We start from the raw sequence: 26,695 nt of genomic DNA on the forward strand, positions 1-26,695 counted from the left end.
TTAAAATGAGTTCTATCCTGCAGGTGGAAATATGGGGGCTTCAACAGTCTATGGACTGTTTATCTATTGCTCTTGGTCACGACCACACAGGTCATACTCTGACACCTGTCACTGTGTTCTTGTATGCTGGCCCATTTATCTTTTGTAAGAATCCTACTGGCCCCTTGGAAATGTCCCTGTTTTGGAATATTGTTGCATTTTTTATTAAATTATTATTTGTTTTTTTGCACAATCCACTTAGTGTTTTGTTCTTATTTTTTATTTATATTTTGTACTGGCCCCAGATTATTGGGGCGTATGTCTGGCGTTTTTCTATTTTGTATGTCAAAACGTTTTCTTTAATATTAGACTGAACACAAAATGAGTTATATGTCCATCTAATAAAAAGCAAATTTATTTACCAAACTGTGAGAACAAATGAAGGCTAAACGCAGTGAAAACATTTTGTAGTAGTGAAAAGTAGTGAAAAGGTTTCTTCAATAGGGCTACATAGAGATCAACAAAAATATTACAAACCTAAAATACAGGTCTTACCTTTGGGAATGTCTGGAAAAGAAATGCTGTCATTTCCAAGGCAGAATCGCGTCCCGTTTCATATTCATAACTGTGTCGAGAAAAACAATTTAATAAATATGTTTGTTTTGTAAATATGGTAGTTTAATATTGCAAACCAACTAATACTGGCCGATGTAATTCTTTATTGTTGGAAAAATGCTTTCTTTTATTTATTTTTTATTATTTTGAACAAACTACAGATCTCGATACAACCAAGGTGATGTCTTGAAGTTTGATTTATTGGAAAGCAAAATAATTACCGTATATACTCGAGTAAAAGCCGACCGAATATAAGCCTAGGCACCTAATTTTACCACAAAAAACAGTGAAAATAAGCGTATAGGTGTAGTATAAGCCTAGGGTGTCCATCTGCATGCCTCACTGTGTCCATGTGCATGCCTCACTGTGCCCATGACTAGACTGACGTTTAACATGGGAGTCTATTAAAGGGGTGCTCGGCTTTGAAAAATAGGTGCTCCCCAGCTACATGTGTGCCAAGTTACGACCGTCCAGTACCAGGTCCCCAAAGTCACCAGAGAAATGACCATTTAACATGGGAGTCTATTGGAAGGGGTGCCTAGCTTTAAAAAAAAATCGGTGCTCCCCGGCCAACAAACTTTGCACACTTGAATAGGAAGAGTGGAGTAACATGTGTGCCAAGTTTGGGTCCAGGGGGACCTACAGCTGGCCGGTACCGGTCCCCAAAGTCCGGGAGATCAGGCGCAAAAAGGTGACTCGAGTATAAGCCGAGGGGGGCATTTCCAGCACAAAAAAATGTGCTGAAAAACTTGGCTTATACTCGAGTATATACGGTACTTTACTTCTGGTGAGGTTTGCTCAAATTTAGCTTTCTTAAATAATACTTCTGTGTACAACTACAGTAATAAAAAATGCACTGCAACATGCATTGGCAGTGCACAACAGCACATGTTAAAGACCGTATGCCACCACATGTGTAATGAACATCCCATGGTGTGAACCAGGTCCTACATTTTCTAATAACAAGCAGTAATGTGGCTAAAATGTGCCTGCATGTCATCTTAAAAGTCAACATAGGCTAATCTCTCTTCACCCACTTGAGTACCAGCCTGTAATACTCCATTGTTCCCAAGCTTTTTTTCAGTTTTGAGGGCGGTTATATTTTCACTGACAAGTCATGCAGCACTGTACCCAATTTAGTCTTGTATCATTTTTTTTGACAGATAGTGTGTTTGTGGTATTAAATAGCAGTACTATATCATTTAAAAATACTTTAAAATGTATTTTTTAACATTTGATTGTGGAATGAATGGACTTTCCTGAATAAATACCACTGTCACTGCGGTCGAAAAAGAAAGTTGATTTGACCCCATTATTAATTATAAAACTGACCAAATATTCTTAAACTAAACATTTTGAATTAAATTCAACTAGTGTATGGCCAAACGCCTGTATCCTTAAGTCAACCTAATGGAGTGCATTGTTACTACTGTATTACTAATCAAGTAATGGTTGAATATTTTGGAGGCAACAGAGTAATATGAAACTGAAAAAGACAGATTTAATCAAACTGATATACCCCACTCCTTCAAACTATTTTCGTGACTTGTAAAGTAAGCTTCATGTCCATTAAAGCACCATATCAGTAGCTGAAGTATACAAACATCATTATTAACACCTTTTTATACGTTATATGCTTGCATAGTAACAATAAAGAACAGGAAATGTATTCTAAATGCTTCCTCACTCCACACATAATATACCTTAACACAAAAAAAATGCAGTGAATTGATCCTGTGATTAACCATGAAGAAATGTATGAATTTGCTTAGCAACTAAATATGAAGTATGTGAATAATAGCGCTAAGTGGTCTAATAAAACAGGGCATATGGCTGATCTATAAAAATGCTGTTTGTTTACTCACTTTAAAGTGTTTAAATGTGTTTGGATGTGTGAAAAAAGGCAAGATGCAAAACTATAAAAAAAAATTAAAATATAAAAGCCATTAAAGATGACTTCCGGACTGACTTCCGATTCAGTGGTTGCGAATCAGATATGCACAGCACAAACTACAAGCAAGCATCCGAGAGAGTGATCTCTTTACAGTGAACTTGAGCCATATAGAGGGACAGAAGATTTCAAAATCTTGATTGGAAGGCCAGATTCCTCCAACGTCCCTGCACTCCCCAACAGGTTTGCTTTTAGGCATCAAAAAATTAACAATGCTTTTGGTGGTATACTTCCAAAAAGTGGAAGATTTATCCACTACTAAAGATAAAAAACAGCATAAGATTCTATCCTTTCAATAAATAAAACAATGATAAATGCCTATGGTCAGTCAGTGAGATTTGCAAAAGTTAACAGTTGCCCAGTTATGCAAATTCTCTATGGGCACTCTCCAGTAGGCACTCAGATTAATCTCAGTATTGGAAATCGGTCTATTACGCGTTAAGGCTGACAGTTACTTGCCAGAATAATGCCAGCACTGGGTGCAACTGCTAAGTGCTGAGAGATACACACTGCTATGATAGGAGCATTCATGTCTATGCACAAACCAAGGGCAGTGGAACCATGTTGGCATATCATCCAATGCCTATATTCACTGCAACTGTCCCTACATCCTTTACCACCGTTCAACTGCAAGATGCCAATAACCTAACTTTTCAAATCAGATTTTCCTCTAACTTAAAAAAAAAAAGGTTAAATTAGACTAGTTGGAAGAGAAATATGTAGACTAAAACTACTGGCCTCCTGAGAATATTACTTGCCTGACTGTCTCTGGCTTCAGTATCTGTGAGCCACTGGTCTGAAAGTCAGAATTCCTTATTACTACACATCGCCCAGGTCAGTGATGTTAGAATCTGTATTGTAGAATTTTTTTTAACAATGGCAGCCTCAGTATTTCTCCCAAGGTCGGTAGGTTACCAGACCCTGAAGACAGATTACTAAAATATATTGAAGCTGTAATGGATTTATATTTATTGTGCCAGATTTATTCCATGCTAAGTTTGCATCATAAGCATAATAATATGAAAATACTGATAAAAAAACAAAAAACACAAGTACTGAGATTTTTAATCAATACCAAAAAAGGCTATAATTTCACTGGCTACTATAGAAATCTGATCAAAATAAGAATAGTTGGCTGGAATAAAACAATTCAACTTACCTTAGTTGTGCAATTATAAACTCTAAGCTTTGCTTCAGTTTGTCACCCAGAGGATAGTCAAGCAAATACTTCAGGAATATCTGGAAAGACATACATAGGACAACCAAATTGGTGGTGTAAGCAGGTCAAAGAAACAGTGTAACAAAGAATAATCCCTCATGTAAATGACATGGGAGAACGAAGGATTGGAAAACACAATGCTTAAATACCATAGGCTCCAATAGCTGGAGCAGGTTAATTTGAGAATGCACACAATAATACATGTTGATGTGAAACTGTATACAGCTTATTTGGATCAATAAAGTGGAGTGCCACCCAAAAGTGGAACTTCTGCTTTAATCATCTTCCCCTTATTTGGCATGTCATTTTTTTGGGGGTGGGAGTGGGTGCTTTGGTAGGAGTGGGACTTCCTGTTCCACTTCCTCCTTCCACCCAGGGACCGCCTAGGCGATTCCTCCTCTCCCCTTAGGCGGACCCTCCCTCTAGGCGATCTAGGACACGTGACAGGTCCCAGGAGATCGCCTGTCCACTCCTAGAGCGCAGCGCAGCAGTGAGCGCCCGGCTGGAACTCTGCTTTAATTTGCGTTGGCTACTTTAATTCTAAAGAGTTTTAGTTTCGTGAACATTTTTATAAATGCATTTTTGTTTTTTCTAACATACAAGAACATACTTTTATTAGATGTATACAGTTCTAGCCTGTCTCCTCACCTGTCGGCACTGAACTCTCACTTGCTCACTCTGGGAAGTCACTGCCAACTTTGCTACCTTTTGCATGACATCGTCAATCTCAGGAACAATCAGCTTTCTAGATACAATAGCCTTTAAAAAAACAAAACAAAATTATTACATTTAATATTGTGTATATAAACAGCAAAGTAACACTGGAACAAATTTATTAAAGGAAAAAAAAAGCACTCAACTGTAGGAATAATACAGGCATTAAGATTGTGCTTAATATAAACTGCTGAGTTATCCTACCATCCATCATTAATATCTGACTAACTTGCACAAAATATCACTGTTCTTGTCACCCTCTGAGGGGCCTTAAACATGCAAAAAAACACAGGCCAGCATTAACCTCTCTTTGAGCCCAGTTTATCTCCCCAATTCACATTAAAACAGGATTAGAAGCACCGCAGCACAGAACCATGTGATGAGTGGCACAATTTCCATACATAGAAATGGACACTAAAAGACTAGGAGATTGGACACAGTTAGTTAATGTAAAAATCTAAGGGTTTTATTATAGAAACCTATATAAAAATACATTCATAAATATCAGTGTAATTATCATCGATATATGGCCCAGAGTAATTCTCTAATATCACTTCCAAAAGAGGAGAGGTTCCCTACAGGATTCTTTTTTACGCCATTTTGCCAGGTCTTAAGCTTGGCCACGTTACCCTTTTTTGGGCAATTCCTTGGACAGATTATCCCTCCCTAGCCCATGCACCAGGTCTATATTAGTGCATAATTTCTGGCATTTAGAAGTTAAATACACCTGGAAGGAATCCCTTTTCTGCTTACCAGCAGACTGTGCTTCGTTCAATACCCTGCTGTCTTTTATTATGACTTCTACAAACCTAAGTGGCTATCTGGTTTAGATATACTGCCAGTGCGTTGGTACGACCTGTTTACCATCATGCTCCTGAAGAAGCGTTACGATGTGCGAAACATGTAGAGCAGAGCAAGAAAAGCATTCTGCATACTGGACCCATGATTAAGGCTATACACTTTATATGCACACTGTTCAACCATTATTGTTTGTTGGATATGTATCTTTTGTAATTTGAGTTTACGTATGCTATTGTAGTTTTTGGAAGTGATATTATAGCATTATTCTGGGCCATATATCGATAATTGTTACACTGATATTTATGAATGTATTTTTATATAGATTTCTATAATAAAACCCTTAGATTTTTACATTAACTACCTGTGTGCCATTTTAAATCCAATCTCCTAGTCTATATAGTGTCCATTTCAACATATCGGGACGTTGGCACATTTATACCAGTGCATCCACAGTGCCCCCCTGTGAGGATACACATTTAAGCATTTCCTTGAAAATTTCCATATATAAACACTATGAAAAGACTGAGGATTCTGGTTTCAAGGATTATTTAAAAAAAAAATGTAAATCATGTGAACTTTGTATCGTTTCCTGTTCAGCATTACCAGATCACAATTTAATTTTACTTGGACTTACTCTTTGAAAAGGACACTTTGCTTTAATATTAGAAATCATCACACAGTAACATAATGGCTGCTGAATTATTACAGGACCCACCATAACTTAAAGCAGTCTGCTTTACGTTATATTCAACACACATTGAGAGTGGACCCCTTGTGCTGGCCAATAATGCTGGTAGAACCAACCTTTAACAAACCAAACGCAGTGGCTTGTCGTGAAGAATCATACAGATCCTCTTCAGCATAACCCAGCAACACTTGCAGCTGTTTCTCTGTAATGGTTCCCGTCATGTTTCGAACCAGTATAGTGACACCCTGTAAAAATACAAATAATAGTTATACTATGATATATCATGTGATACTTGTATGTAGTGTTCTCTAAAAAAAAAAAAGAAAAAGTCCTTACCTTGAAACAGCTAACCACCAGATTAAAATTCTGACCCCTGGCAGCACCTGCTTTTGCATAATCCTTTAACAACAGGAAAAGCTGTTTGATCAGCTCCTCTGTGTTCTTCTCTATAGAGGGTAACGGAAACTTAAGAATCAAGATGACGGATTGCAGAGCTCCAGTGATGACCTATATAGGAAGATAAATGTTCAACACGTTGCCTTTTGCACAGCACAGATATTTTTGCTTAGTTCTGAATATGACATCTTGGGCTTCCGAGAGAGATCAGAGCTATACTATGTGATGGCGCTGACAAATCAGCATTACTCTGATCTGTCCCGGAAGAGCTGCATAAAGAAGAGGCGATAAGAGCAGGGATTTCATACCACTGAACAATATGGAGTCTGTCTTAAGGAAACTTGTGCTGTTTACCGAGTTTATGAACAAATGCAGGAAATGCACATTAAAGTGGTTGTAAAGGCTGAAGTGTTTTTTTTTTACCTTCATGAATACTATGCGTTAAAAACCTTCAGTGTGCAGCTCCCCCCAATACTTACCTAAGCCCGATCTTGATTTAGCGATGTGCACGAGAGCAGAAGCTCTCCCGGGTCTCTGCCTCCTCATTGGCTGAGACAGAGCAGTGATAGTCAATCACAGCCAGTGACAATGGAATGGGGGGTGGGGCCAAGCCACGCTCTGTGTGTCTCAGACAGAGGCGGCTCGAGAATGAGCATGCTCAAGTGCCCCCAGAGTAAGCAGCTTGCTATGGGAACACTGAGTAGGAGGGCAGGGGCCAGGAGTGCCAGCAGGGGACCCAAGAAGAAGGGGATAGGGGCCACTCTGTGCAAAACCACTGCACAGAGCAGGTAACTATAACATGTTTGCCATTTAACCACTTAAGGACCGCCTCCTGCACATATATGTCGGCAGAATGGCACGGCTGGGCACAAGCACGTACCTGTACGTCCTCTTTAAGTGCCCAGCCGTGGGTCGCGGGACCCGATCGCCGCCGGAGTCCCGCGGTGGGTCCCCAGAGCTGAAGAATGGGGAGAGCTGTGTGTAAACACAGCTCTCCCCATTCTTCACTGTGGCGCTGTCATTGATCGTCTGTTCACTGACATAGGAAAAAGAGATTTTTAATACAGCTTATCTGTAAAATCTTTTTCTTGGAGTACATCACGGGACACAGAGCGGCATATTCATTACTATATGGGTTATATGGAGTACCTTCAGGTGATGGACACTGGCAATCTCAAACAGGAAGTGCCCCTCCCTATATAACCCCCTCCCATAGGAGGAGTACCTCAGTTTTGTAGCAAGCAGTATGCCTCCCAAAATGGTCCCCAAAAGAGGGGTGGGAGCTCTGTGTCCCGTGATGTACTCCAAGAAAAAGATTTTACAGGTAAGCTGTATTAAAAATCTCTTTTTCTTTATCGTACATCACGGGACACAGAGCGGCATATTCATTACTATATGGGATGTCCCAAAGCAATGCTTACAATGAGGGGAGGGAGAACATCTTCCCAAGACAAAAGGATTTAATTTAGAGATATATTCAAATCATAATAAATCCAACTTAGTTGAGAAAAATAATTTTAAATTTAACTCAAAAGGGAGCCCCCGGAATCCGAGGGTCTCAAACTGCAGCCTGCAGCACTGCCTGCCCAAAGGCTGTATCAGTATTCCTTCTTACGTCCAACTGGTAGAATTTTGTAAACGTGTGGACAGAAGACCAGGTTGCCGCCTTGCAAACTTGAGCCATAGAGATCTGGTGGTGTGCTGCCCAGGAGGCGCCTATGGCCCTAGTAGAATGAGCATTTAATGATAACGGAGGAGGCAACCCTTTCAAGCCGTAGGCCTGAGTGATTAACTGTTTAATCCACCTTGAGATGGTGGATTTTGCAGCTGCCTGCCCCTTCTTGGGCCCATCCGGTAAAATGAACAACACATCTGTTTTCCGGATCTTCTCTGTAGCTTTAAGATAGGCCTTCATGGCCCTGACAATATCCAAGGTATGCAGCAACCCTTCCTTTCTGGAAGTAGGTTTAGGAAAGAAGGATGGTAATACCAAATCCTGGTTTAGATGAAAACTGGATATAACTTTTGGTAGAAAGGAAGGATGAGGGCGGAGAACGACCTTGTCCTTATGAAAAATAAGATATGGTTCCTTACAGGATAAGGCTGCCAGTTCCGATACTCTTCTGGCGGAAACTATGGCAACCAAAAATACTAACTTCCTTGTCAGTAAAACCAAAGGAATTTCAGCCAACGGCTCAAAAGGTTGTTTCTGTAAACTTGACAGAACAAGATTTAAATCCCACGGGCAAAGTGGGGATTTAACTGGAGGATTAATACGTAAGACCCCTTGAAGGAAGGTCTTAACCAGCGAGTGGGTGGCCAGCGGCCGCTGAAACCACACTGACAAAGCTGAAATCTGTCCTTTGATTGTGCTTAATGCCAGTCCTTTATCCACTCCTAGCTGGAGAAAACGTAATACTCTATCGATGGTAAACTTGCGAGAAAGCCATCGCTTGGACTCACACCAGCCTACATAGGCCTTCCAGACCCTGTAATAAATCACCCTAGAGACCGGTTTCCTGGCTCTGATTAGGGTAGAGATTACTTTCTGAGACAGACCTCTAACCCCTGAGAATCAGGGATTCAGCTTCCAGGCCGTCAAATTTAGATGCCGTAAGGCAGGGTGGAGGATCGGACCTTGCGATAGCAGGTCTGGCCGTAGAGGAAGAGTCCAAGGGTCTCCCACTACCATCTTCAGGATTAGTGAATACCATGCCCTTCTGGGCCATGCTGGAGCTACCAGGATGACTGGTATGTGCTCCACCCTGATCCTGCGCAGCAGGCGGGGTAGTAACTGGAGCGGGGGAAATGCATAAAGAAGTTTGAACTGATACCAAGGGCAAACCAGCGCATCGGTTCCGCAGGCCATCGGATCCCTTGAGCGGGATATGAACCTGTCTAGTTTCTTGTTGAGTCTCGATGCCATGACATCCACGTCCGGCACTCCCCATCTTTGGCAGAGTGTCTGAAAGACCTGTGGATGTAGAGACCATTCCCCCGGCAACAGAGTCTGGCGACTTAAGAAGTCCGCCTGAAGGTTGTCCACTCCTGGAATGAATATTGCCGATATGCAGGGCACATGAGCCTCTGCCCACAGGAGAATCAAGTTCACCTCTCTCTGAGCGGCTTGACTCTTGGTTCCCCCTTGGTGATTTATGTATGCCACGGCCGTGGCATTGTCGGATTGAATTCTCACCGGGAACCCCTGCAATTTGGACGTCCAAGCCCTGAGGGCTAGTCGAGTAGCTCTGAGCTCCAAGATGTTGATGGGCAACTGCTTCTCTGGCTTTGCCCAAGTACCCTGGCGAGTGCAACCGTCCAAATTTGCTCCCCAGCCTGTCAGGCTGGCGTCTGTGGTTACTATCTTCCAAGCCACTGGGCTGAAAGACTTCCCCTTCAGTAGATTCTGAGGGTCTAACCACCAACACAGACTTTGTCGGACTCTTGATGAGAGCGGCAAAGGGATATCCAAGGCCTGTGGCCTCCTGCTCCATGCTGACAGGATGGCTGCCTGCAGGATGCGAGTGTGGCTCTGGGCGTATGGTACCGCCTCGAATGTGGCCACCATCTTGCCTAGCAACCGCATACATAGGCGAATAGTTGGTTCTCTCTTGCTTAGAAGCAATAGGATTAACTCCTTGATGGCTTTGACATTTATCAGAGGTAGAAACACCCTTTGTTGTTCTGTGTCTAACCTCATGCCGAGATATTCCAACTGCCTTGTGGGCTGGAATACTGACTTTTCTCGATTTAGGACCCAGCCGAACCTCTCGAGGTATTGAACCGTGAGGGCCACTGCTCGTTCCAGGCCAGGAGACGAGTGATCTATGACTAGGAGGTCGTCCAGGTACGCTAGGATCGTGACCCCTTGGATCCTTAGTTTGGCTAGGATTGGGGCTAGGACCTTCGTGAATACCCGGGGGGCCGTAGCCAACCCAAAAGGAAGCGCCACGAATTGGTAATGACGCAAAGCCACCATAAAGCGTAGAAATCTTTGATGTGGCTGATAAATTGGAACATGAAGATAGGCATCCTTTATGTCTATGGATGCCATGAAGTCGTCCTTCTGGAGTGTGGCAGCTGCTGACCGCACGGATTCCATCCGAAACGAGCGGACCTTTAGGTATGTATTTACCATCTTTAAGTCCAAGATTGGCCTGACATCGCCGTTGGGCTTTGGGATGATAAATAGGTTGGAGTAGAAACCCAGCCCTTGTTCTTGGACTGGTACCTCTACTATTACCTCCTGGGAGAGTAGAAGATTCAATGCCGCCATTAATGCGGCTCCCTTCCTCGGATCGTTTGGTACCCTTGACTCCTGGAAATGAGGAGGAGGAAACTTTAGGAAGTATAGTTTGTAGCCTGTAGCCACGGAAGACCGTACCCATCTGTCGGTAATGCTGGCCTCCCAAACTTCTGAGAAGAGGCGCAGCCTTCCCCCCACCCTCGGGGGTGGGGGCGCCCCTTCATAAGGCCGGCTTGGGGGCTGGTTTTGCTGGTTTGCGAAACCACTGCTTCTTGCCTCCGGCGGCCTGTCCCTGCGATTTGTTGTTAAAGTTAAAGTTTGATCTTGCAGGAGGCCGTCGATACTGTTTGGTATTAGAGGGCCCCTGCCCAGGGGAGTACTGTCGTTTAAACGCAGGTCCTCGAAACTTTTTCTTGGTTGGCAAAAGAGTACTTTTGCCGCTTGAAATGGTCTGAATGTATTTATCCAGGTCTTCTCCGAAGAGTCGTTCTCCATGGAAGGGGAACCCTACCAGGAGCTTCTTGCATGGGGGCTCTGCCTCCCAGCTCTTTAACCATAAGAGTCTTCTCATATGGATAAGGGATAGCGACAAACGTGACGCTTGCTGGATAGAATCCTTAATTGCGTCTACCGTAAAGCGTATGGCCCTAGGGACATCCAAAAATTCTTCTGCCTGTTGGGCAGGAATAAGTTTAAGCATCTGCTTAGTTTGATCCGATAATGCTTGTGCAACCCCAATCGCAGCCACAACTGGCTGCACTACTGCCCCTGCAGTGGTGAAGGAGTTTTTTAGTAGCGTTTCCAAGCGTTTATCAACCGGATCCTTGAACACCTGTATGTTTTCTACAGGGCATGTTAAAGATTTGTTAACACATGAGATGGCTGCGTCCACCGCCGGGGTTGCCCATCTCTTGGAAAATTTCTTTTCCATAGGATATAAGGCAGAGAATCTTTTAGGTGGTAAAAAGATTCTATCTGGCTTGGTCCAATCTTGGAACATAACTTCCTCTAGTAGAGGATGGATCGGAAAAACTGCGTTGTTTTGAGGCGGTCTTAGTGAGCCCAAAGCTGAAACCGTCGATACTTGGAGATCTGGTACTGGCAAGTTAAATGCTCTATGGACCAAGTCCGTTAAGGCTTGAACCCACCAGCTCTCCCCTTGGGAGGCTGCCCCAGACTCCTCCGTATCCGGGTCCTCGATCCCCGAACCTGCTTGGTCCTTGTCCAAGAGGTCGTCCAATTCCCCTGCGGAAAGGACCTCTTCCTCTGAGGGTCCACGCTCGGGCGACGGAGATCTATTCCGTTTTCTGCCCCGCATAGCCTTGGCTATCATTTTTTCCATTCTTTTTTCCATCTCTTTTAAGGAGGTGGATAGTACCTCGTCCGTGACCACCCTAGGGTTGGACTGACCCGTGCCAGCTCCAGCCCCAGATCCCGATGGTCCCACTAAGGCTCCCTCTCGGGAAAGCAGCGGCATAACTTTGTCCGAGACCTCAGACTGTCTGGGGGAATCCCCACCTCTTGTACCCTCAGAACCAGATGCCATGGTACAATACCGAGGTACGCCCGCTAACTTAACGGTGTTTGGAAAATAAATTATTACCCCAAAACCCTTTCGGGAGACAAAAAATGCCTTCTCTACTTTTAAGTTTTCTTTTTTTTTTTTTTTTAAACCAAAGAGAGAAAAAACATTCTGTCCCCCTTAGTAGTATTGCCAAAGAAAAAACTGCTGAGAAAAAGCGAACAGCCTATCTCTAGGCTTCAGAACAGTCTTTAAGGCTGTAGTATTCCTTTTTGGCCACTGTGTGTCCTCGGCGCCCCGTGCTGCCGCTCTGGTCTCTTCCTCCTCAGTTCCAGCATACACTGAGCTGGGAACGAATGGAAGGGCCGCCCCTTCCTTAAACCTACTGGCCCGCCCTTCCCCCCTCAGCTAACGGCGCAAAATTGCGCCCTTAACACGGGGACGCGCGCGCGCCGACGGGGGGTGGGGTGGTGGGACGAAAGGGAGCCACACGAGGAGGTCAGTGTTTGCCTGTCATCCAGGCTAGGAGGAGAACCTATGCAGCAATCGCCTGGAGGCTTGCAGGTAAGCACAGCTCTCATGAACACACACACAGCCTCTCAATGCTTTTAAATACTACCAGGGAGGTCACCTTTTATGGGGAAATAACACATAAAGCCATCCTATCTATAAGACATGTGACTTACTTGCCAGATGCAGCGCATAACTATAGGCATGTCCCCTGTGAACCCCCCAGAAAAACCTGCTAAGAACCAAGTTCCGCAAGTTTCCCCTCACTTACCTGCTCCATGCCGCAGGACTTTGCAAAGCAAGAGGCCCAATCTTCCCCCATCTCCGTGGGGCATTGACCTTCAGGCCCTGGGTTCCTATGAAGGATCCACTGTCCTGGGCCCATATAGCACTCTGGCAACAGAAACATTAGGCCCCCAAAGGTTTCTAAGTTCTGGGCCCAGGGTCCAGCTCTCTGAAAAGAAAGCATTATGGGCTATACCCCATTGGTTTGGGGTCCGGTTACTGACCACTTTAGCGCTGAGGCCTTTGGACAGAACCGGTTAGCCCACCTTAATCCCAAGGATGTGGAGGCAAGCTAAACCATGACCAACACCTAAGACACTGGCGTAAAAACTGAGGTACTCCTCCTATGGGAGGGGGTTATATAGGGAGGGGCACTTCCTGTTTGAGATTGCCAGTGTCCATCACCTGAAGGTACTCCATATAACCCATATAGTAATGAATATGCCGCTCTGTGTCCCGTGATGTACGATAAAGAAAAGGCGATCAATGACATCACACGTCCAGCCCCGCCCCCCTACAGTAAGAAACACATATGAGGTCAAACTTAACCCCCCTTCAGCGCCGCCTAGTGGTTAACTCTCAAACTGCAATTGTCATTTTCACAGTAAACAATGCATTTTCATAGCATTTTTTTGCTGTGAAAATGACAATGGTGCCAAAAATGTGTCAAAAGTGTCCGATGTATCCGCCATAATGCCACAGTCACGAAAAAAAAAATATTAATAAAAATGCAATAAAACTATCCCCTATTTTGTAAACGCTATAAATTTTGCGCAAACCAATCGATAAACGCTTATTGCGATTTTTTTTACCAAAGATATGTACAAGAATACGTATCGGCCTAAACTGAGAAAAAAAAATGATATCTTTTTTGGGGATATTTATTATAGCAAAAAGTTAAAAATATTGAATTTCTTTCAAAATTGTCGCTCTATTTTTGTTTATAGCGCAAAAAATAAAAACAGCAGAGGTGATCAAATACCACCAAAAGAAAGCTCTATTTGTGTGGAAAAAAAAGATGCCAATTTTGTTTGGGAGCATCATCACACGACCGCGCAATTGTCAGTTAAAGCGACACAGTGCCGAATCGCAACTGGCCAGGTCCTTTACCTGCGTAATGGTCCGGGTCTTAAGTGGTTAATTAAAAAAATAATTGAACCTTTAATCTTTCATACACTTTTTTTTGTACCCATCCCTTGTACAAAGATTTTAATATTTTATCAACGAGTTTGATACCAGAGACCTCCAGGCACGCAGATAAATGCACAATATGCATGAATAAATATAGTAAGCTGTGAAGCTGAACTAGGCAACAGTAAAGTGACCCTGTAAGTGCAATTTGAACGAGTACAAATTACAAGATGGGTTAAACACAGTTACAAAACCTTGGGCAGGTAATGAAGTTCATATACAGTATATAGTATGCAAATCATCTACACCTTTAGTTGATCCTGCAGTTTCAGTTTAAAGCACACATTGATTCTACTTATTAAACACACATGTGATATTCTAGATATATCAGCTCATATCCTCACCTTTACATCCATAGACTGTAGGCAGCCAATCAGTATCTGCACAAAGGGATCCAGCATTTCCAATGCATGTTCCTCAGAAGAGTTTACTTTGGATTTTTTCAAACTCACATGAAGCAGCTGTACCATAGAAACACACAAATAAATTGGCACAAGATCTAAAAAACACTGAAAATATCTACTTCCAGACAAAATATTTACCACATTAAGATAAGTAAGCAACTTGGACCTGCTCATATTATTTAGGCCCACAAAATAAGTCGCACCTGCTTGTCATCTTATTACTTTGAAGAGTCATTAACAACTTAAGGACCGAGCCTCTTTCTGAGATTTGGTGCTTGCAAGTTAAAATTTTTTTTTTTTTTTTTGCTAGAATAATTACTTGGAACCCACAAACATTATATATATATTTTTAATAACCTAAAGAATAAAATGTCAGTTGTTGTAATACTTTTTGCCACACCGTATTTGTGCAGCGGTCTTCTAAGCACACTTTTTGGGGAAGAAATTCGCTTTTTTTAATTAAAAAAAATAAAGCTAGCCCAATATTTTTATACATTATAAAAGATGAGACTATGCTAAGTAAATTGATACCCAACATGTCACTCTTCAAAGTTGCGCCCGCTAGTGGAATGGCGACAAACTTTTAACCTTAAAAATATCCATAGGCAACGTTTAAAAAATTCTACAGGTTGCCAGTTTTGAGTTACAGAGAAGGTCTACAGCTAGAATTATTGCTCTCGCTCTAACGATCGTGGCAATACCTCACATGTGTGGTTTGATCGTGGCAATACCTCACATGTGTAGTTTAAAAACTGTTTTCATATGCGGGCGCTGCTCAAGTATGCGTTCGCTTCTTCACACGAGCTCGGCGGGACGGGGCGCGTTAAATGTTTTTAATAATTTATTTTACCCTTTACTTAGATTTTTTACACTGTTCTTTGTAAAAACATCCCTTGTAATACAAAAAAGCATGACAGGATCTCTTAAATATGAGATCTGGGGTCAAAAAGACCTCAGATCTCATATTTACACTAAAATGCAAAAAAAAGTAAAATAAAAAATAAAAATGTAATGTCTTTTAAAAAAAAAAGTAAGTGTCCCTTAATGAGCATTGGGCAGAACTGACCTTTTGACGTCACTCTCGCCGCTCTGCAATGATATGGAGATGGGTGGGGGCCATCTTCCCCTCACTCATCTCCATGTCAGCCTAGGGAGCAGACCCGATTGCCTCAGCCACTCCTGACGGCTCCGGTAAGCAGTGGGGGGAGGGGTCACCGGAGAGTGGCAGAAGGCCCCTCTCCCGTCGCCGATAAAAGTAATCTCATGACAAATTTACCGCAGAGACTACTTTTATCTTGAAGTGAACCGCCCACTCTTGAAGAGGATACCTGGGTTATGGTAGTTAGTTGCTACCATAACAATGGGATTCCTCTTCAAAGTAGTGATGTAAAATTATGGCGGGCTGTCCGGAAGTGGTTACGCTAAGGTTTTGTCCCTCTTGGACTTCCTCAAAAGGCGCCTTTTGAGGAAGTCCAAGAGGGACGAAACGTCAGGGCAGTGTTCTCATCGCTCGAGATAGACAGACAGGGACGGTTTGCATCTCCCAGAGGCATCCCCTGAAGTGTACGGCATTTCAGCTGGTGGTACCGGTAATTAGAGCTCGGAGAATCAATTGTGCATCCTGCATCTCTGCTGTCTTTTGATTTATATTGTGTACGTATATAGTGTGAGGGGGGCACAGGGACAAGCAATACAAGTTTTAAACATATATACAGTGTCACGCTATGTGGAGCATTCTTTTATTGTTTGCATGAGCCAAAGTGGACCCCATCCTCTGTATAACGTGTGGAGTTTATAGTAACGAGAAAAGGATAAGAGCAGATCTTTGAAGGCTTGGTTTACTTATCTTTGTGGTAAGTGCATACCCAAGAGGGGTTTCTTGTCTGCACATGGTGACATTCCGGTGATGGGTGGACTGTGAAGAGGAATTATCTCACCGCTCTTATCTTCATCTAGAGCTTACACAAGCTTGAGCACCTCTCCCTTTTGTCTATCATTTACCTTTATGACAATCATTTACCTTTATGACAATTATTGCATAAAGAAGTTTGTTCATTTCCCATTTGAACAAAGAGCGCTGCTACAATTTATATGGGACATTTGTTTTATATGGATTGATTGATTTTGTAGAACATTTGTACTGTCTGTTATCACTAACCTTGAGTCCAGTATCTACAAGAATATGCATATTGGTCTTTGTGCTAACAGCTGCTTTGCGCCCTCCACGAGGAAGAGGCGGCTGAATTATCAAACAGCTCTGAGGCTGAAGGCGTGGATCTGGAGGAAGCATTTCTGAGTTTTTATCCCTGAAAGTAAAAGATAAGAATGTCAGTACAATAATATTAGAACCTCTCTCCCAACAACATGCATGAAAGATGTTAACGCTGGAGTTACCTTCATTAACAAGCAAAGTATAAAACCCCTTTAATATAACATACTTGTCTTTCTCTGTTAGGAGTGGAAGGTTCTCACTGATCAGACCAAAACTCAGTAAAAGAATGGATTCTGCAGACATATCTTCATTGGCTACTAAACCAAACACAATTCTACGGAAAGCTTCATGTACTTTGCGAGCAATCTTCAAACTTGTTGTCTTCTCTAAAATCTGCAAAACATTAGGAACCATATATTTCTGCCAATGAAATGTCTATAAACACAGTAGTATTTAAAGAAGGTAAACACAACAAGGCTAAAAAGTCATACATCAGCTTACATCAATCTTAAAGTGGAGGTTCACCCGGAACTAACATTTTTTAACCTTATGCCGCGTACACACCATCACTTTATGTGATGAAAAAAAACGACATTTTTAAAAACGTCAATTTAAATGACCGTGTGTGGGGGAAAACGTAGTTTTATGCCTTGTGAAAAACGCCCAAAAAAAATTGAAGCATGCTTCAATTTTATGTGTCGTTTTTCAAAACGTCGTTTTTTACTTCACAGAAATTGACCGTATGTAGCAAAAAACGACGTTTTTACACCCGCGCGTGCCCAGAAGCTAGTTATGAAGCGCGCTTCAATGGAAAAACGTGGTAACGTAACCTCGCTTTGCTAGAGCATTGTGAAAAAACGATGGTGTGTAGGCAACTTCGTCTTTGAAAATTGAAGTTTCAAAAACGTTGTTTTTTACTTCACAGAAAATGTCGTTTTTTTTCATCACATAAAGTGATGGTGTGTATGTGGCATTAGATTCCTGCTCATTTTGTCTAGGGGAATCGGCTAGTTGTTTTAAAATCGAAGCTGTACTTACCGTTGTAGAGAGCGATCTTCTCCGGGTATGGGCTGTGGGACTGGGCGTTCCTATTTTGATTGACAGTCTTCCGACAGGCTTCCGACACTCGCATCCATCGCGTCACGATTTTCCGAAAGTAGCCGAACGTCGGTGCACAGGCGCAGTATAGAGCCGCACCGACGTTCGGCTTCTCGTGACGCGATGTATGCGACCATCGGAAGCCTGTCGGAAGACTGTCAATCAAATAGGAACGCCCAGTCCCAAGGACCATACCCGGAAGCGGCGAAGAAGATCGCTCTCTACAACGGTAAGTACAGCTTCGGTTTTAAAACAACTAGCCGATTCCCCTAGACAAAATGAGCATCAATCTAAGGGTAAATTTTTTTTTTATGGATGAACTCCCGCTTTAAAGCTGGCCTTTGGCCTGAACAGGTAAACACACATAAATATACGTTGCGTGGTTTTACCTCCCAAAGGATTTGTATTTCTGTTCACCCAGTTCTGAGATTTTTTAAAGGTCTGCCATACAGCACAGCCCTTTTCTGACAGAGCAGGAGACTTACATTTTCTCAGTTCCAGTTAAGTAGCAATTAAGGGTTTTGCTCCTCCTCACCCCCAGTCTGTGACTGGACAGTAAGGCCTCAAGCACCCCATTTGCCCAGCTCTTCTGAACCCTTTTTCTCCCGGCAGGAGAAAGGCAGCGTTAAAAGCGTGTTTAGGCACGTCATGGGTTTAGACGATTATTTAATGCACCTAGTGCTTATGCGCATTTAGACATGCTTACACACCTTTATGCGTATTTAGCGTTTTTTTCCGTCTGAAAAGGTGAAAGGGGCGTTTTAACACCCTTAAAAGTGGCTTTTTTCTTCCTTATAGTATAATTATTTATTCAAAAGTGGGGTTTTTGTAGCGTGCATGAGGACTAAATGAGAATCAGCCGACCAATGAGCTCATCTCCCTGATCTCTCTTCTTGTTATCACATAAGCATTGCAGCACAATTCATTTGTTCATTGTGCAGTTTGTTCCTCTCCCTGTACAGGGAATTGCAAGAGGCTGATACCAGGTCAAATCCAAGTACTTGGGGTGCCTAGACGGGGATTGTAGCTTACACATTTGCAAATGTGTGCAGACTAAACCCCTCTTTTTAACGCATATTGTTAGACAGGATAAATCTGTTGGCCGCAGGCTGGTTGGTAAGTTGAGCTTGGAAATCTCTATGGTGCCGTTTGACATGCATCACCCTTCCAGTGCTCCTTGCTGTAAAGGCCAGTTATACGTGGGGGCAGTGGCCATTTGTTTGTACTGTTAGAATGCTTTAAATCATCATTTTCTAAATGTCACAGAAATATTACAATATATCTACAGTACAATAAATGAATACGGCATAGCTCCAATTCTGTTGTAAGATTAAAACACGCATGCTGTTCCAGTTACACACATCTTACCTCTTTTAAGGGCAGGATCAATTTTACAACCTGGTCTTTTCCAATAAACTGAGCAAGCAGTTCATAGGAATCAAAACTTTTGCTGCTTCGAGCTTCCATTATTTTAGAGACTATCCCTCTCACTTCTTTTTCCTCTGCGATGTTTCCAAACAGCTCATTGTTGAAAATCTTCAGGGAACACAAAATGTGCATGGTAAACATCTGACTTGTGTCTAAGTTGATGCCATTGATAAAATATGCAGCTATTAAATGTTACATGTTATTCTTATACAGATGTTCTAAATATATTTTTACAATATAAACATCCTTTCAGTGTTATCCTCGCAGACATGGGTTTGGGAAAAAGTCTGACATTTTTGGATGCTAGTCCTCACTGAGTGTTCTTGTAATAGTTAACGATTCCTTGTAATGTCTGTGGCTTGTAATATTGTTTTTTTTTTTTTTTTAGTCTCTGTGGAATGTACTTTTCATAATGGGACTCACTGGCATCTATATACATGCACTGTTCCTTTGTTGAACATAATATATTTTCATCACACTCTCATCATGCACTGACATCATTAGCAGACACAAGTCCAACCTATGTGTGTGATTTTGTGTCAGTATTACATTGTATATCCCTGTATGTTGTGGTCATCATTATATGTATAAAGTGGATGTAAACCCGATTCATGAAATTTGAGCTGGGCACATATCTGCAGTATTTTGTTATCTTTTTAATGAGCCAAGTCTTATAGCTCTCTTCTGAACGGTTCCTCTGTTATCAGCCTGAGAACTCGACATATTTTTTTACTTTTTAGACAAAAGCAGTCTGAATCTTTTGTTAAAGGAGGTTGCTAAAAATAGATTAGCAGAGAGCAGCTCCTATTACAAACCAGCTCTGAGAGTCTCTGCCTATGATGAGAGGGGGTGTGTGCCTTTCCTCCAATCAGCAATGTTAGCTATCTTGGCTGTATGTATGCCCAGACATCACACTCTGTGTTAACCAGGAAAAGAAAATCTAACAAAATATGAACTTTCTAAACACTATATAAATGTGAACACAGCAGATATACATATAAAACTTATGTAGGGAGATTTGGTTAATCTCTGTGTATCATCTGAGGCTGTTCACTTCACTGGGTGTACGGAGGGTTTACATCCACTTTAACTAATTGTGTTTAACCGCAATGGGGCAGATCCACATACAATTAGATGGGCACAGTGTATGTGAGATACGCCATGCCGCTGCAACTTACTTTTGCCAGCTTCGAATCCACAAAGAATTTGCGCAGTAAGTTACGGCGGCGTAGTCTATCTCTCGTGGCGTAATGGCGCGCAATTCAAATGCGGCGAGTAGGGGGCGTGTTTCATTTAAATGAAGCGCGTCCCCGCGCCGAACGAACTGCGCATGCGCCGTCCCTAAATTTCCCGCTGTGCATTGCGCTAAATGACGTCGCAAGGACGTCATTGGTTTTGACGTGGACGTAAATTACGGCCAGCCCCATTAACGACTTACGCAAACAAAAATTTTTTTTTTTTAATTATACGCGGGAACGACGCCCATACTTAACATTGCGTACGCCACCAAATAGCAGCTTTAACTATACGCCGAAAAAAGCCGACTAAAGACGACGTAAAGGAATGTGCCGGCCGCTCGTACGTTCGTGGATCGTCGGAAATAGCTAATTTGCATACTCGACGCGACAGGAACGCCACCCAGCGGACGCTGAAGAATTGCATCTTAGATCCGAAGGCGTACGAAGACGTATGCCTGTCGGATCTAACCCAGATGTCGTCGTATCTTGTTTTGAGGATTCAAAACAACAATACGACGTGGGAAATTTGAAAGTATGCCAGCGTATCAGTAGATACGCCGGCGTACTCTCTCTGTGGATCTGCCCCAGTTAGGTTTATTAGTACAACCTACTGGTATTGAAAATGATAAAAAAGATCATCATATGATCACTTGTCGACTGCTAATAGAGCAGGGCAGGGCTGCTTATAGGTTAAGTTCACCTCTCTAAAGATGCCACATGCTACACCCATATTTAGGGTGTAACATGTTTGCATCTGACATTCTCCCCAAGATTCCCCCCCTCCGATTCCCCCTTGTGACAGTGAGCCAGGGATCTTCTCCACACACTCACTGTCACAATTGAAAGAGTGTGCAGCCGTAGGAGGCTCCGCCCACACAGCCGTATCATTGATTCACAGATCCCTGTGAATCAATTAACTACATGTGCCGACAGCCTTTGCGGCTGACAGCTTGTAGTTATCATTAAACTACCAGGGCGCTGATGAGCGCTCGAAAGGTAGTTCATTGAGCTTCCTGTCATTCAGTAACTGCCTGCCTGTATCAGAGGTACGGGCAGACAGCTACACAGACAGTCTTGCAGGACCATTTGCAAAGCTTTACAGGCTCCTAACGAAAAAATTTATAAATGCACATTTTTTACATGCAAAAAAAAATTGGTGAACTTATCCTTTAACACTTATTTGTGATTGCCTTACCCAGGTATATTCAATAAATGTTTTTTTTTTATAAGGTACTCAGATATCTTGTTTATTCAAATTATAACGGCCAACACGTTCCTGTAAAACTTTACAACTGACTGCCAAAAAAAGCAAACAAAAAAATACCCTCTCACCACTTGGTTTAAAATCCAAGGAGTTACACAGAGGAGTTCACCTTCTCTGCTACAGTCTCATTCCTTGATTTGTTTTATTTACCTGGATCAAAGTTTCTATACAGCCATCAAGGTCGCCGCTTTTAAGCTTGGCAGTAAGTCCTTTTAAAAACAGGTTCACAGAAAACGTCAGCACATGAACCTTGAATTGGATAAAAAAAAAAAAAAAAAAAAAAAAAAGAGAAATTATTAGATATGGAAACTAGCAATAATAACATAACATATTTGATATTAAAAATTAACATTACCTGGTATCCTTTAACTAAAACAGTTTGCATCTCCTTTAACACATAGTGCAGATAACGAGGCCCAAGGGTTTCCAGAATCTTAATTAGAGTGTTTCTTGCAAGATCACGGATTTCTTGAAATCGGTTTCTCAGGAGGATACATACCTTTATCAGGATACTGGCAAAGTAATAGGGAAAAAAATGTATAAATTATTATAGTCTATGTTAACCACTTCAATACCAGGCACTTACACCCCCTTCCTGCACAAGCTAATTTTCAGCGCCGTCACTGTTTAAATGACAATTGTGCGGTCATGCTACTCTGTACCCAAACAGAATTTTTATAATTTTGTTCCCACAAAATAGAGCGTTCTTTTGGTGGTATTTGATCACCTCTGCGGTTTTTATTTTTTGCTAAACAAATAAAAAAAGACTGAATATTTTGAAAAAAAAGAAATACGTTTTTCTTTTGTTTCTGTTATAAAATTTTGTAAATAAGTTTGGGCACAGATTGGCAGCTGCCTGGGCAGCGATTGGCATATCCCTGGTGGTCTAGGGTGACATACCTGGTGGTCCAGTGTGGGTAGTCATCCCTGGTGGTCCTGGGCAGGCATCCGAGGGGGGACTGCATTGATAAACAATCAGCACCGACCCCCCCTGTCAGAAGAGCAGCCGATCGGCTTTCCTCTACTCGCCTCTGTCAGAGGCGAGTAAGGAAAAGCCTATCAATGGCTCTTCCTGTTTGCATCATGATCAGCCATGATTGGACATGATCATGTGGTAAAGAGCTCTGTCGGTTGTTTACCGAGATCGGTGTAGCGGTGAGTCAGACTGACACACCGCACCACCGATGGCCGCGATGTTCGCCCCCCATGGGCACGCAGCGGCTGTTATCCTGCTGGACATCATATGACGCCCAGTCAGGATAACTGAACCACCAGTGGTTAATATAGGCTCAATTCACAAAGCCAACACCAGAATCTGTTTTTTTTTTCTCCCTCGGAAAAAAAAAGTGTATTTAAACCCTGACAACAAACTTCTATTAAATTCTTTACCTTTTGGTTTGTTAAATTTACCATCAAGTGTGCTTTATCTGTTCAAATATTCTCAAAATGCCCCTTGATCATGTCAAAAAATTCAGAGTTGTCCTGTGCACACTTCCTGTGTCATCTCAAGGAGAGTAATTGCCTCTCATTTTCGATGACAGAACAATTTGTTTCCTATGTGTTTCTCCAAAAATAGGACCTACCCTGAAAATAAGACCCACTGTTATTTTCCAGGAGGGCTGCAATATAAGCCATACCCTGGAAAAAAGCCCAGTTTAAAATGCTTGTAAAATCCTATAATCCACTCTATTACAGTAGTATATAATGTACAATATGTGTGTGTTTCTGTAGTAGAATTGTGCCCAACACCTTCGGTACAGTGCCGCTTGGTGCTCAGCTGACCTCCCGCTGCTCTCCTCCTCTTCTCCCAGCTGTCAGCGGGGGGATCTCAACCCCCTTCTGCAGTGCTCGGAGCGGGGAAGAGAGTTCCGACGCTATAACGAAGGTATTTGGCAAAATTCTATTACAGAAACTCACACATTGTACATTATATACTACTATAAACAGAGTGGATTATAGGATTTTACAAGCATTTTACCTTGGTTCACACTGGGGTTTCCTGACCGGCAGGGAGGGAGTGGGTGAGAGAAGACAGAACATTACATAGTAAGACCTACCCCGGAAAAAAAAGCCCTACTGTGTTCTTTTGTTGTCAAAATTAATTAAAACCAGGCCTTATTTTCAGGGAAAAACATTATGTTCTGGAGATGGGAGAGTGAAAGGGTTTAGGTAGTTTAGCAAAAGAACACTGGGTAGGACCAACATCACTCTACAAAATTGCTGTCTATTCTTATCTAAGAACAGAACTTAAGAGTTGAGTGCATTTCTGTGCCCTGACATACAGTACACTTTAAATACAACTGAGATTCTAAAGCCTCTGCACTATGAAATATTCAGCTAACCTGAAACAACAACTACAAGACTGATTGGTCCAAGCAACTCAGCATGCCCTGCAAATAAAGATATTTTTTTCATACCTGGGCAGATTGACCTCCATCACCTCTTGTGGAAGTGTCTGCATTAGCTTCACCATGGCAAATGCTATAGGGATACGGACCACTTCCTCTTCATTTACAGCTTTGGTTTTCACCAGCTTGTGCTCTTCCTCGCTCTTTATCTGCGCACACAATTAATAATATATACATGACAAAGTGCATTTCTGCCATTGTAATGTGAGCTTTTAACAATGTCTTACCACAAGAAAGATATTAAACACAAACATTTTTTTAATCCAAAGTGACAAGTTTTAAATATGTAAAAAAATCACTATTCTTTATAGTAAGAAGAATGTTATAGGCTGCGATGACTTAAGATTTATGTGCACTTTGCCATGCTTTTTTCCCTTTCTTCAACTGAACAGTTCATAGTTCATTAATATAAAATAAGCTGCAATAAACCAATAAAATACCTGCGTTACATTGGGCCTGCCAGTCTTCTCACAGAAACATAACCATTTAAATTCTACTAAAGCATTATTAGCATTAAAAGAGAAGTAAAGCCAAAAACAAATGTATACTTCTTATTTTAGTCAAAAGATTACATTTACTAAAGTCAGTTAATAGTGGGCTTTTACCCACTAGCAGCTGAAAGGAAAGAGATGAGCCATTGTCAAAAAGCTGTCTGATTGACAGCTAGCTTTAACTCTTAATGTGCGGCTGAGAGCCAGAATCAGCAGCAACCATCGTCTCCCCCCTGTCACGCTAGTCAGCACTGAAGCAGCACAGAGCAAAGGGGGAAACACAGCGGAGGTATCTCTGGATGCAGAGACAGAGAGCTGCCGATTAGCTATCGGTCTTAGCGGAACAGATTTAAAGGGGTGGTTCCCCCTAAAACACATTGCTAACAATAGATTCGTAAGACCCCTTACACTGCGGGTAGGCTGGCTTTTTTTTTTTTTTTTTCGTACATACCGAGATCTCCCCGTCTCGTCCCTTGTCGGTGGGCGTTCCTAGTTGATTGACGTTCCTCGGACGGGCGCATACGTGACATCACGACTTTCCGAAAGAAGCCGAACGTCGCTGCGCATGCGCCGTATAGAGCCGACTCTATACGGCGCCTGCGCAATGACGTTCGGCTTCTGTCGGAAAGTCGTGACGTCACGTATGCGCCCGTCCGAGGAACGTCAATCAACTAGGAACGCCCACCGCCAAGGGACGAGACGGGGAGATCTCGGTATGTACCAAAAAAAAAATAAAAAAGCCAGCCTACCCGCAGTGTAACGGGTCTTACGAATCTATTGTTAGAAATTTGTTTTAGGGGGAACCACCGCTTTAATTACGTATGTACCGTATATTTGCCCAAACTTCCTCTTTTATTCACAAAACCACATTTTATAAAGGTTCCTTATTTTTTATCATAGCAATTTTTTTCACATCAAAATCATAAAGTCTTATAGTTGTGTTTTTTTTTTTTATTTCCTCAGTTATATACTAATCTATTCATCTTCTAAGTCTTTAAGCCTTTGGGCTTGAATTTAAAACGGAGAATACCAACCTTGGCATCTAGGCACCTCTGCAGCTTAGGCAGGATGTTGCCGCTCACTGTCTCCTGAATGTGACTTATTAGAGATGTCAACTCTTCCTTGGTTTTTGGGAGGGAGTTTAAAGGCATCTTTTGTTTTAAACTATTATCAGCCTTTTCAGATGGGTCTTGTTGGGTGGAATTCTCATTGTCTTGAGTGTCCATCTGCTCATCCTCTGGATCTAAATCCATCACTTCATCCTCCATATTTTCCTCAGCATTCTTTGTACCTTTAGAACAATAAAAGACAGTTGTATAAAAGTCTAGTACACACACTACTATTTTTTTTTACGTTCAACCCATCGCGGCTAAACAAAAAGAAAACTGACAGCTCTAGGGGAGCCACTGTATTAACAATGCGATGTTAGTACAGAATTCCCCCTGCTGTGCTATTGTGTTCTGACAGAGGGACAGCCCCCCACCAGAACACTCCCGTCAGCACTCTCAGCAATTGGCCAACCTTTTTTAGTCATGCACCATCGTCAGAAGCCGGTCAAACGGCTGTATGTTAATGAACAACAAAGCAATATATGCCACCTACAGTGTCCTGTATATAACCCACCTCCAAACACACAAACAGCTAAAAAGAAATATTTTTTTTAATAATTTTTAGATATGCTGTGTGAATGGGAACATACAACATGTAGTGGGGCTTTCTCAAATTTGACTGCCTTAAAACTACACTTTATGGCAGTCCATTAATTTTGCATTAATAGCAGGTTCAGAAATGTTCTACCACAGTCACAAAAATCACAGCAGAGGGGGTGGATCATGAAAAGTAGGTAAATCCTAGAACTGCATTTTTCTTGCTGTTTACATGGAGTTGGCCTTGGAAAATACAAGGGAAGGAATACATTTGTACATGCATACATATTTACAGCTCAATTCATGCCAAAATATTTTATTATGTGTTGGATAGTGCAGAGAAAGTTAGATTATCTGTCAGAATTTAATGGACACTTATGCTCCTAGTA

The 26,695-nt window shown here is 42.1% G+C and overlaps 1 protein-coding gene across 1 annotated transcript in view; it reads right to left on the reverse strand.

The window, feature by feature from the left end:
* UTP20 (UTP20 small subunit processome component) overlaps positions 1-26,695 on the reverse strand; it is a 117,719-nt gene that overhangs the window by 20,885 nt on the left and 70,139 nt on the right. The window contains exons 41-53 of the mRNA XM_040344316.1: positions 25,695-25,951; positions 24,179-24,318; positions 22,117-22,273; positions 21,912-22,010; positions 19,200-19,367; positions 16,960-17,126; positions 16,680-16,827; positions 14,462-14,578; positions 6,304-6,474; positions 6,084-6,212; positions 4,413-4,523; positions 3,705-3,784; positions 535-604 (exon numbers count right to left, since the gene is read on the reverse strand). Coding sequence (XP_040200250.1) covers positions 535-604; positions 3,705-3,784; positions 4,413-4,523; positions 6,084-6,212; positions 6,304-6,474; positions 14,462-14,578; positions 16,680-16,827; positions 16,960-17,126; positions 19,200-19,367; positions 21,912-22,010; positions 22,117-22,273; positions 24,179-24,318; positions 25,695-25,951 — 1,814 coding nt within the window. The remainder of the gene's footprint in view (positions 1-534; positions 605-3,704; positions 3,785-4,412; positions 4,524-6,083; positions 6,213-6,303; positions 6,475-14,461; positions 14,579-16,679; positions 16,828-16,959; positions 17,127-19,199; positions 19,368-21,911; positions 22,011-22,116; positions 22,274-24,178; positions 24,319-25,694; positions 25,952-26,695) is intronic.

This window comes from Rana temporaria, chromosome 3, assembly GCF_905171775.1.
Source record: "Rana temporaria chromosome 3, aRanTem1.1, whole genome shotgun sequence".
NCBI classification, from domain to species: Eukaryota; Metazoa; Chordata; class Amphibia; order Anura; family Ranidae; genus Rana; species Rana temporaria.